The sequence below is a fragment of the Diaphorina citri genome, unplaced genomic scaffold (genome assembly GCF_000475195.1).
Source record: "Diaphorina citri unplaced genomic scaffold, Diaci psyllid genome assembly version 1.1 scaffold389, whole genome shotgun sequence".
Classification (NCBI taxonomy): Eukaryota; Metazoa; Arthropoda; class Insecta; order Hemiptera; family Psyllidae; genus Diaphorina; species Diaphorina citri.
In genome coordinates, this window is record NW_007377824.1 from 187,479 (window position 1) to 200,429 (window position 12,951).

Below are 12,951 nucleotides of genomic sequence, written 5' to 3' on the forward strand. Positions count from 1 at the left end.
TTTTCGGCCTGCGCAAAATTTCGTAAGTTTCTGTTCCGTATTTTTTGTGTAATTTTCTGATGAAATTCCGTCACTCCCTGTGAAATCTCAAATTTGACAAGACCTTCGTTCTGAAGCCAGCTATTCTATTTTATACTACGAGTAAGTGTATCTCAATCACCTCAGTACCTACCTACCTACTAGTCACTCTAATAGAGGCTACCTACACGTGTCCATCTAACTTCGGGTACTATTACCTGTGATAGTATATCTGTGTACCTATCTATGTAGCTGTATTATTGAGACAACTGAAGCTCGGTACCTGAGTTTTGTGTAGCCCTGCAATTAAACCAAGGGATAAGTGGCTAAGGTCCGTAATCAAAACATACCATACCGGATGGTCTCATTCTACTAAATTACCGACATCTATATAACCCCTGGTAATTTTTGTAATCTATGCAACGTGTCTTACAAAAATGACACCTAATGTTAAAATGTCTTATAAAAAGACTAGAGTTGGGGGGAGGGATTATTTGGAGTATGACGGCTACAAATATAGAGTAAATTACTCAAACCCTCTAAATATAACGGGTAAACTGTGGAGCTGCACCGTCTCGAAATGTAGAGGTACGCTGAGGACTGAAATGTCATTCGGTGATATGAAGCTATTCCCAAGGGAGAAACATAATCATGCCCCTACACCTACCTCTTCTAATTCCCCCCGCTCTCCTATACCTACTGTACCAAAGGATACTGACATCAGTGTACCCATTTCTCAATGTACCCTGTCTTCGATATCTCCGGCACCCCGGCCCTGCATCCAAACTCCTAAACAACTGAGTGACGACAACCAAGGCAATAGAGCCCCCCCCACCCCGGCTACTCACACCCCCCTCAGTGCCTTCCTCTCTGACGTAGCCAAAACAATAGACTGGGACAAAACACCGGTTACTACTTCCACCATTATCGAGCTAAAGTCCCAAGTCCGTGCTTTGGCTCAGGAAATCATCAAAAAGGAGGTGATCATTGAGAGTCTAGTTTTCGTTTTTTAGGCTATCCTGTAGGTTGTTGTACAATTGGATACCTTTAGTTAGAAAAGAACTATTCATTAGAGTGTTTTTAGAGATGACGAGATTGTTTTTGTGGCGCGTGCCATACTGGTGCCTATCGGAGTGTCTGGTTAAAATGGCCGATTTTTTATGAATGAGAGTGCATGTGTCCAGTATAACCTGCGCCGCAAAGGTCAAAATTTTGTTTTCTTTGAATATAGTTCTGCAAGAGACAGTTCTATGGAGGTTAAATATTGCCCTGACAGCGCGTTTTTGGAGTAGAAAAACATCAATGTTTCCAGCCGCGAATCCCCAATAGACCACCCCGTAGCTCATTAAGCTATGAAAGTAAGCATGGTAGGATTGTAGGGCGGCGCTGGAGCCCACATTTCTTTGTATGGATCTTATTGCATAGATGGCAGAAGCAAGTTTAGGTTTTATGTAAGTAATGTGGGCTTTCCAGCGCAGCCCCACATCCAGATATAAACCCAAACCGATTTACGTTTTCTTCTCCTCCTAGAGGGTTTAGCGCGAACATTGGAAGAAGAGGGGGCGGAGAGGGGAAGAGAAACAGGATTGAGCACAGCAGAAGAAGAACCAGTTTCAGTTTGAACAGCACTGTCCACATTACTCAAAGTGTCGGTGTTAGTCTCTTTATCCGCACGCTCTCTATCCTCCAAAGATTGAATGGAAGCAGTTAGGTCACGGATAAGGACCTCATCACTCTCAGATTTTTTCCTCAGACTCTCAATGATCACCTCCTTTTTGATGATTTCCTGAGCCAAAGCACGGACTTGGGACTTTAGCTCGATAATGGTGGAGGTAGTAACCGGTGTTTTGTCCCAGTCTATTGTTTTGGCTACGTCAGAGAGGAAGGCACTGAGGGGGGTGTGAGTAGCCGGGGTGGGGGGGGCTCTATTGCCTTGGTTGTCGTCACTCAGTTGTTTAGGAGTTTGGATGCAGGGCCGGGATGCCGGAGATATCGAAGACAGGAAACATTGAGAAACGGGTACACTGCTGTCAGTATCCTTTGGTACAGTAGGTATAGGAGAGCGGGGGGAATTAGTAGAGGTAGGTATAGGGGCATGATTATGTTTCTCCCTTGGGGATAGCTTCATATCACCGAATGACATTTCAGTCCTCAGCGTACCTCTACATTTCGAGACGGTGCAGCTCCACAGTTTACCCGTTATATTTAGAGGGTTTGAGTAATTTACTCTATATTTGTAGCCGTCATACTCCAAATAATCCCTCCCCCCAACTCTAGTCTTTTTATAAGACATTTTAACATTAGGTGTCATTTTTGTAAGACACGTTGCATAGATTACAAAAATTACCAGGGGTTATATAGATGTCGGTAATTTAGTAGAATGAGACCATCCGGTATGGTATGTTTTGATTACGGACCTTAGCCACTTATCCCTTGGTTTAATTGCAGGGCTACACAAAACTCAGGTACCGAGCTTCAGTTGTCTCAATAATACAGCTACATAGATAGGTACACAGATATACTATCACAGGTAATAGTACCCGAAGTTAGATGGACACGTGTAGGTAGCCTCTATTAGAGTGACTAGTAGGTAGGTAGGTACTGAGGTGATTGAGATACACTTACTCGTAGTATAAAATAGAATAGCTGGCTTCAGAACGAAGGTCTTGTCAAATTTGAGATTTCACAGGGAGTGACGGAATTTCATCAGAAAATTACACAAAAAATACGGAACAGAAACTTACGAAATCGAACGCTGAACATAACTAGTACTCTGTCTCCCCTCGCACCCCTTTTCTATCCTAGGCATTCCCTCACTTTTAACGGGACTTTGTTACGTTGTCTTGCTCGCAATGACCGGGCAGACTACAAGAACGCTGAACATAACTAGTACTCTGTCTCCTCTCGCACCCCTTTTCTATCCTAGGCATTCCCTCACTTTTAACGGGACTTTGTTACGTTGTCTTGCTCGCAATGACCGGGCAGACTACAACCCTTATCTTTCTTCCCCACCATCTCTCTCCCCCATACCTATTACTTTCCCGCATCATACCAATGAAGTCACTTCCCATCCAAATTACCAGCCTAGTCTTCTAAAAGATTATCAATTAAGTGAAGTTGAAGGTATCGATCTCTTCAGGGAACCAGATTTCTCACATCCTATTCCCCCTACACGAGCCACAAGAAAAAAGTCACCCTCCTCTAATAAACTTACAGTTCTACATCAGAATATTCAGAGTATTCGTAGTAAGATCCCTCGAATTGAAACATTCTTAACTACTCTGAATAATAATCATGATCTCTCCCCTGGAATTCTCTGTTTTAGTGAAACGTGGCTTAAACCTCAAAACTTATCGACCGTCAACATCCCAGGTTTTGTTAATATCTCGAGCTATTGCCGCCCCAGCAGACAGGGTGGAGGGGTCTCTATCTACATCAGAGATTCTCTGGATTTTGTTTCACTTACCCTGAATACAAGGACTGAAGAGTTCAGCTTCGAGTATTGTGTCACGGTCTCTAGGAGTAGAGAAATAGCTGTGGTATGTGCTTACAGGTCTAATAACCTCCTCTCCAACCTGGACGTATGCATATCGACCGTTAACATCCCAGGTTTTGTTAATATCTCGAGCTATTGCCGCCCCAGCAGACAGGGTGGAGGGGTCTCTATCTTCATCAGAGATTCCCTGGATTTTGTTTCACTTGCCCTGAATACAAGGACTGAAGAGTTCAGCTTTGAGTATTGTGTCACGGTCTCTAGGAGTAGAGAAATAGCTGTGGTATGTGCTTACAGGTCTAATAACCTCCTCTCCAACCTGGACGTATCGAATGGAAGCAGTTAGGTCACGGATAAGGACCTCATCACTCTCAGATTTTTTCCTCAGACTCTCAATGATCACCTCCTTTTTGATGATCTCTATCTTGAGGCAATTCTATTTTGGCAATTTTCAGTTATTCTGTATAAATCATGGCTATAATGTAATAATAAGCCTACCTATTATTATAAAGGAAAGCACCATGGTATGCCAATTTGCTGATAAGTGATGAGGTGGTGACAGCAGCATTTGAAAAGGGAGGGGGAGGAATAGACTAAATCATAATAATTTTATTATTAAAAGCAGAAAGCCTTTTCCTATATCACTCCCTTTTCCCTCATCCTCTCCCTTTCCCCTCAATTTGTCGCTTTTCATCCTCGCGCCCCGAATTTTCGTTTCATTTCTCTTTTCAGGCTTTTCTATCCTGCCCTCCCCAATCAGCCCCGCGTCCCCCGAATTGACTTCTGACATGCTGGGTGTGAGAAATAATGAGCTTTTGATTTTAAAGCGCTTTCATTTGTTTTGCATACAATTACAATTGAGTGATGGAATTATGAGTGTTAAGTCCCAAGTCCGTGCTTTGGCTCAGGAAATCATCAAAAAGGAGGTGATCATTGAGAGTCTGAGGAAGAAATCTGAGAGTGATGAGGTCCTTATCCGTGACCTAACTGCTTCCATTCAATCTTTGGAGGATAGAGACCGTGCGGATAAAGAGACCAACACCGACACTTTGAGTAATGTGGACAGTGCTGTTCAAACTGAAACTGGTTCTTCTTCTGCTGTACTCAATACTGCTTCTCTTCCCCTTTCCGCCCCCTCTTCTTCCAATGTTCGCGCTAAACCCTCTAGGTCTAGGAGGAGAAGAAAACGTAAATCGGCGGTTAAGGCGCCCCTCCCCACCCAGCAGCCTCAGCACTTCAGTCAGCGTGATGGTGAACATACACGGAGGATCGTGATTGTCAGCGATGAACACCGACACTTTGAGTAATGTGGACAGTGCTGTTCAAACTGAAACTGGTTCTTCTTCTGCTGTGCTCAATACTGCTTCTCTTCCCCTCTCCGCCCCCTCTTCTTCCAATGTTCGCGCTAAACCCTCTAGGTCTAGGAGGAGAAGAAAACGTAAATCGGTGGTTAAGGCGCCCCTCCCCACCCAGCAGCCTCAGCACCTCAGTCAGCGTGATGGTGAACATACACGGAGGATCGTGATTGTCAGCGATAGCATGGGGAGAGGTCTGGCCTCTATACTGACTGCCATGTTGCCTTCGGCTGATGTCACTGGATATGTGTATCCGAACGCCGGGTTCAATGACGTCATCCAGCGTGCGGCTGATGTGAGTGCTGACCTCTCTAGAGATGACTTCCTGCTCGTCCTCGCTGGAACAAATAACACCTCTGTTCTTTCACCAAGCACCTGTCCTCTCTGCAGTCTTCCATATGGTATTCCGGCTGATCTGTCTTCGGACCCCTGTTTTATTACAACTAACACCATGAGACTGCTACATGAAAGAACAAATCTCATTCTATCTGCGATTCCTTACCGATTTGATAACTTTCGCCATCAGAACATGGCACTGGAGATGTTCTTCTTTTGCAGAAAAAGGCTCTTAGGGCTGTCTTCGGCCTTACTTATACGACCTCCTGTCGTCCTTACTTTCGAGATCACAATATTCTTACTTTATATGCACAACTTACTCTTGATTCTTGTTTGCATATCCACAAGTTAAAGTTAAGGATGAGCTAAAAGTTCTGAAGGGGATGAGACTTCTTATGAACACTCTGTATGTAATAATTTAATCGGTGACTCTTCATGTACACGCTGTATATTAATGTACCCGGTGATGCTGCTTTTGATTAGTTGCACCAATTAGCTTGTCATAATCATAGTTGATAGCTGTGATATAAACATTAAACATAGTGGAGATACCTCTACTAATAGATTCAGTCAACTAGCTACCATACTCTACCTACCTAGTGGATAGAACATCAGATCCATCCACTGATCTCACTAATTGATACGTTTAGTTGAGAGATAAATCATTGATACCTAGATGAGATCTATTTTATGATGGTTATGTCTTTTATTGGAGGTTTTTGAAGAACTAATGATTCGTATTGAGACTGGTGTCAGCAATTGTCTTAGATGACACGCTTTTTAGACGGTTTGACACATAGATGACGGCGGTCGATGGACAAGGTGAATCTATGTTGTCAAGGCAGTGTGGACGGTTTCGGTCGAGTATGTGTAGACACATATTCTTTAGAGAGCACGCTTCAGTAACACGTCTGCTGATTCAGTGATAACCCGCTCAAATACAAAATGTTACGGGTTCGATCCCCGAAAATATAACGAGTATTTTCTCCGTAGCCAAGCGCGGGGCCAACAGATTCAGTCGTTAACAATATTTGAATCTAATATAGTCCCGAACCTTAATCATACCTGCCTCGGTGGCGTAGTGGTCAAGACGCTCGCCTGGTAATCAGGAGGGCGTGGGTTCGATCCCAGCCGAGGTATGAATTTTATCCTCATGGAGCTCTAAGGGTTAGGTGGTAGAGAACGCCTAAGGCGTTAACCTCGCCTATAGTGGTTGTCTTCCACTCAAGAGTCTATTATTATTATTATTATTGTTAATTTTGTATGAGCATTCTACATATAAGTATACCTTGGATACGAACCCTCGCACTCCTGTTTACCAACCATCTAGTGACTGTAATTGACTGTATGGGGATCAATCTGTGTGGCTTATCTTGTGGTAGTGCTCTGTTCTGATTGTGGCTTGACTTGGAAACCTACAAATCTAAATACAAACGTCAACTAGGTAGATCGCGATATTAGTGGATTAATCGATCTCTGTGTGATTTTGTTAATTTTGTATGAGCATTCTACATATAAGTATACCTTGGATACGAACCCTCGCACTCCTGTTTACCAACCATCTAGTGACTGTAATTGACTGTATGGGGATCAATCTGTGTGGCTTATCTTGTGGTAGTGCTCTGTTCTGATTGTGGCTTGACTTGGAAACCTACAAATCTAAATACAAACGTCAACTAGGTAGATCGCGATATTAGTGGATTAATCGATCTCTGTGTGATTTTGTTAATTTTGTATGAGCATTCTACATATAAGTATACCTTGGATACGAACCCTCGCACTCCTGTTTACCAACCATCTAGTGACTGTAATTGACTGTATGGGGATCAATCTGTGTGGCTTATCTTGTGGTAGTGCTCTGTTCTGATTGTGGCTTGACTTGGAAACCTACAAATCTAAATACAAACGTCAACTAGGTAGATCGCGATATTAGTGGATTAATCGATCTCTGTGTGATTTTGTTAATTTTGTATGAGCATTCTACATATAAGTATACCTTGGATACGAACCCTCGCACTCCTGTTTACCAACCATCTAGTGACTGTAATTGACTGTATGGGGATCAATCTGTGTGGCTTATCTTGTGGTAGTGCTCTGTTCTGATTGTGGCTTGACTTGGAAACCTACAAATCTAAATACAAACGTCAACTAGGTAGATCGCGATATTAGTGGATTAATCGATCTCTGTGTGATTTTGTTAATTTTGTATGAGCATTCTACATATAAGTATACCTTGGATACGAACCCTCGCACTCCTGTTTACCAACCATCTAGTGACTGTAATTGACTGTATGGGGATCAATCTGTGTGGCTTATCTTGTGGTAGTGCTCTGTTCTGATTGTGGCTTGACTTGGAAACCTACAAATCTAAATACAAACGTCAACTAGGTAGATCGCGATATTAGTGGATTAATCGATCTCTGTGTGATTTTGTTAATTTTGTATGAGCATTCTACATATAAGTATACCTTGGATACGAACCCTCGCACTCCTGTTTACCAACCATCTAGTGACTGTAATTGACTGTATGGGGATCAATCTGTGTGGCTTATCTTGTGGTAGTGCTCTGTTCTGATTGTGGCTTGACTTGGAAACCTACAAATCTAAATACAAACGTCAACTAGGTAGATCGCGATATTAGTGGATTAATCGATCTCTGTGTGATTTTGTTAATTTTGTATGAGCATTCTACATATAACATTAATTTGAATACTTTGCCTTGACTTGACTAGGGTTTAACTTCTTCAATAAGTTTTCCGCTCTCCATGTTGCACGAGCCCGCACCTTCACCGTCACAAAGACACAAAGTAAACTAGTCTGTGAGGGTGCGGACTCGGTATGAACACAGCTTGGTCTCTGAGCACCGCGACGCGATGGTACGGGTGCGTTGATGTGTGTACCGCCCTTTATACAGTCTCTCCGGTGACCGTGTGTGATGGGTCTTATTATGAATTTTACACAGGCATGTTGTGCTTACCAACCTCAGTGATGTAATGGTTAGCACGGTGGACTCTAAATTTGGAGGTTGGTGGTTAGAGCCTAAGACAAGTCATGAAATTAGTCTTTGTCACTTTGTCATGAAATTAGTCTTTTTTCACCCTGTATAGTCTCTGTTTAAAGTTCTACTCTCTGTGTTCAATTTGCTTTTTTGTGACAAATTTTTTAAATCAAAGTTCTATTCGAAAACCTTTTTAAGGCCTGCTTTTTTCGTCCTATCTTTTCGGCCTGCGCAAAATTTCGTAAGTTTCTGTTCCGTATTTTTTGTGTAATTTTCTGACGAAATTCCGTCACTCCCTGTGAAATCTCAAATTTGACAAGACCTTCGTTCTGAAGCCAGCTATTCTATTTTATACTACGAGTAAGTGTATCTCAATCACCTCAGTACCTACCTACCTACTAGTCACTCTAATAGAGGCTACCTACACGTGTCCATCTAACTTCGGGTACTATTACCTGTGATAGTATATCTGTGTACCTATCTATGTAGCTGTATTATTGAGACAACTGAAGCTCGGTACCTGAGTTTTGTGTAGCCCTGCAATTAAACCAAGGGATAAGTGGCTAAGGTCCGTAATCAAAACATACCATACCGGATGGTCTCATTCTACTAAATTACCGACATCTATATAACCCCTGGTAATTTTTGTAATCTATGCAACGTGTCTTACAAAAATGACACCTAATGTTAAAATGTCTTATAAAAAGACTAGAGTTGGGGGGAGGGATTATTTGGAGTATGACGGCTACAAATATAGAGTAAATTACTCAAACCCTCTAAATATAACGGGTAAACTGTGGAGCTGCACCGTCTCGAAATGTAGAGGTACGCTGAGGACTGAAATGTCATTCGGTGATATGAAGCTATCCCCAAGGGAGAAACATAATCATGCCCCTATACCTACCTCTACTAATTCCCCCCGCTCTCCTATACCTACTGTACCAAAGGATACTGACAGCAGTGTACCCATTTCTCAATGTACCCTGTCTTCGATATCTCCAGCACCCCGGCCCTGCATCCAAACTCCTAAACAACTGAGTGACGACAACCAAGGCAATAGAGCCCCCCCCACCCCGGCTACTCACACCCCCCTCAGTGCCTTCCTCTCTGACGTAGCCAAAACAATAGACTGGGACAAAACACCGGTTACTACTTCCACCATTATCGAGCTAAAGTCCCAAGTCCGTGCTTTGGCTCAGGAAATCATCAAAAAGGAGGTGATCATTGAGAGTCTGAGGAAAAAATCTGAGAGTGATGAGGTCCTTATCCGTGACCTAACTGCTTCCATTCAATCTTTGGAGGATAGAGAGCGTGCGGATAAAGAGACTAACACCGACACTTTGAGTAATGTGGACAGTGCTGTTCAAACTGAAACTGGTTCTTCTTCTGCTGTGCTCAATCCTGTTTCTCTTCCCCTCTCCGCCCCCTCTTCTTCCAATGTTCGCGCTAAACCCTCTAGGAGGAGAAGAAAACGTAAATCGGTGGTTAAGGCGCCCCTCCCCACCCAGCAGCCTCAGCACTTCAGTCAGCGTGATGGTGAACATACACGGAGGATCGTGATTGTCAGCGATAGCATGGGGAGAGGTCTGGCCTCTATACTGACTGCCATGTTGCCTTCGGCTGATGTCACTGGATATGTGTATCCGAATGCCGGGTTCAATGACGTCATCCAGCGTGCGGCTGATGTGAGTACTGACCTCTCTAGAGATGACTTCCTGCTCGTTCTCGCTGGAACAAATAACACCTCTGTTCTTTCACCAAGCACCTGTCCTCTTTGCAGTCTTCCATATGGTATTCCGGCTGATCTGTCTTCGGACCCCTGTTTTATTGCGACTAACACCATGAGACTGCTACATGAAAGAACAAATCTCATTCTATCTGCGATTCCTTACCGATTTGATAACTTTCGCCATCAGAACAACAATATATTCCATCTGAACAAATACCTCCAACAGAAATGTGTTGGCCTTGGAGTAAAGTTCATGAGTGTGGAACTTAGGAGACACCACTACACGTCTCACGGTTTGCACCTCAGGCAGAATGGTAAACAAGCCCTTGCGGTAAGGTTCAAACAGTATTCCGGCTACAGCAAATTACATTCAAGAATTCCTGCCACTGCCACCGCTGTAAATCATTCTGACCCTGATGTTCTTCAGTTAAACCTCCCGACTTCAGCTCCTGATTTGTGGGGTGATGATCTTGCTCTTGCTGCACCTGCTGCTGCCGCTGCTGCTGCTGCTGTTGCTGCTGCTGCTACTACTACTACTCTTGTCCCTGTTAACACCTCTAATCTTGACTTTGAAAGCCAAGCAGTACAAGACCTGGTTGATGTCACATGATTGTGGGGTGATGATCTTGCTCTTGCTGCGCCTGCTGCTGCCGCTGCTCCTGCTACTACTACTACTCTTGTCCCTGTTAACACCTCTAATCTTGACTTTGAAAGCCAAGCAGTACAAGACCTGGTTGATGTCACATGTCTTTTACAGTTATTATTTCGGAGTTTTGACCTCAGATTTGTATTTTTCCCAACTTTTTACATAGGAATCGACCATTTAGACCTGGTTGATGTCACATGTCCTGACGATCTAGTTGATATTTCTTTTAATAATAGTAGCCTTTATTCTAGCGATAGTAGTTTGTTTTTTCTTGACTCGCTCCCCTCCAAAGTCTAGTCCTATAGTCTCAATAAAGTATAATGACAATGGGTTATGCCCGGCTGACTCTTTTTCTTTTAAGAATACTATAAGACATGTTTCATTGCCATCCTTTCCTTTTTTCTCGTCCATCTACCTACTTGCTTCGCCCTTTTCCAAACTAAACCCCCTTGTTGAGCCGTTTGTCCCTAAAAATCTAAGCACGCGAACCTTGTCAGTGGGGGTAATAAAGGCTTTCCTCCTTGCCTTCCCTCCGGGAGTGCCATCCACATCGACTGCTTTTCCAGAGGCTCAGCCCAACCAGACTCTTTGTCCACAGTTATCTTCGACCACCTCTGTCTCCTGTAGACTTAAGCCAAATTGTAAACACCCTCGGGTAATTTTGTACAATAAAATAAATTGAATTGAATTGAATACTATCACTCACCATGTCCCCAGATCTCCTCACACTGTACATCCACCGTAGGGCAGAACCCATTGAAACAGAACCCTGTCCGCATGTTACACGGGTTACCATTCTTCTTGAACTCATCGGCAGGACATTCCCCAGACGTTCCCGTACACCATTCCGGTAGGTCACACTCTGTCTTCGCCTCACGACATATGTGACCGAACGGACGCAACTGAAACCAGAACAGGTCGTCAGAAATAAGAGGAGGTCGTCAGAAATAAGAGGAGGTCATCAAAAATAAGAGGAGGTAATCAAAAATAAGAGGAGGTCATCAGAAATAAGAGGAGGTAATCAGAAATAAGAGGAGGTCATCAAGAATAAGAGGAGGTAATCAGACATAAGAGGAGGTCATCAGAAATAAGAGGAGATCATGAGAAATAAGAGGAGGTAATCAGACATAAGAGGAGGTCATTAGAAATAAGAGGAGGTCATCAGAAATAAGAGGAGGTCATCAGAAATAAGAAGAGGTCATCAGAAATAAGAGGACGTCATCAAGAATAAGAGGAGGTCATAAGAAATAAAAGGAGGTCATCAAGAATAAGAGGAGGTAATCAGACATAAGAGGAGGTCATTAGAAATAAGAGGAGGTCATCAGAAATAAGAGGAGGTCATAAGAAATAAGAGGAGGTCATCAAGAATAAGAGGAGGTCATGAGAAATAAGAGGAGGTAATCAGACATAAGAGGAGGTCATTAGAAATAAGAGGAGGTCATCAGAAATAAGAGGAGATCATAAGAAATAAGAGGAGGTCATCAGAAATAAGAGGAGGTCATCAGAAATAAGAGGAGGTCATAAGAAATAAGAGGAGGTCATAAGAAATAAGAGGAGGTCATCAGAAATAAGAAGAGGTCATCAGAAATAAGAAGAGGTCATAAGAAATAAGAGTCAGTTCCGAACGCATCACTGATGTTAAGCAACGGTGTGACAGTCTGGCAGGGGGACGCGCGTTCCGCGGACATTGAACAGGGAGCATTGAACCCTAACGTTACGAGTCTACTGGACGGTCAAAAGAAGGTTCCATGGCTTCAAAAAGACCATCCCGAGTCCTCAAAACAGTTAATAGAACATGTTAAATATGGCTTTTATTGTCGGTTTCAATTCACCATGGTCCTTTGGAAAGGTTACACCACAATTAAAATTACATCTATACGCCATACCTATGTAGGTATTAACACAAAGGTACAGAAGCAAGCCAGAGGGTGTTTTTATATCATTACTAGCTGAATTCCGTCGCTTCGCTCCGGAATCCCGCTAGTTCATCCCGAGGCATGGCCAAACTTGTGGAAAAGGCATGGGGGGGTTTTTATAATAATGAGTGCTAAGATTAGAAGAACAGTGTCATCATTTGACATAAACAGTTTAGTACCTACCTAGGTGCTTGATTCTGTTCAACCATCTTTGTCAGAATAACCAAAAATTTGGTTCGGCTAAAACTAAAGTTGAGCCTTTTTTTCCCAAGAAGCTTTCTTTGGGAGAGAAAAAAATCCAATCTGTTGTCCATGTTAGAAATAAATATAGGAAACAAAATGTTCCTTGTCCTAGCAGCTTTTTTACTTTTTTAACATGACATTATTGTAACAAAAAGTTTCTGTTTAACTGAGAGAGAGAGAGAGAGAGAGAGAGAGAGAGAGAGAGAGAGAGAGAGAG

General features: G+C 42.9%; 1 protein-coding gene across 1 annotated transcript in view; it reads right to left on the bottom strand.

The window, feature by feature from the left end:
- The window catches only part of LOC103508339 (zinc metalloproteinase/disintegrin-like), a gene marked incomplete at its 5' end in the record, with an annotated part of 31,958 nt that overhangs the window by 8,802 nt on the left and 10,205 nt on the right, over positions 1–12,951 (bottom strand). The window contains one exon of the mRNA XM_026822972.1: positions 11,282–11,477. Coding sequence (XP_026678773.1) covers positions 11,282–11,477 — 196 coding nt within the window. The remainder of the gene's footprint in view (positions 1–11,281; positions 11,478–12,951) is intronic.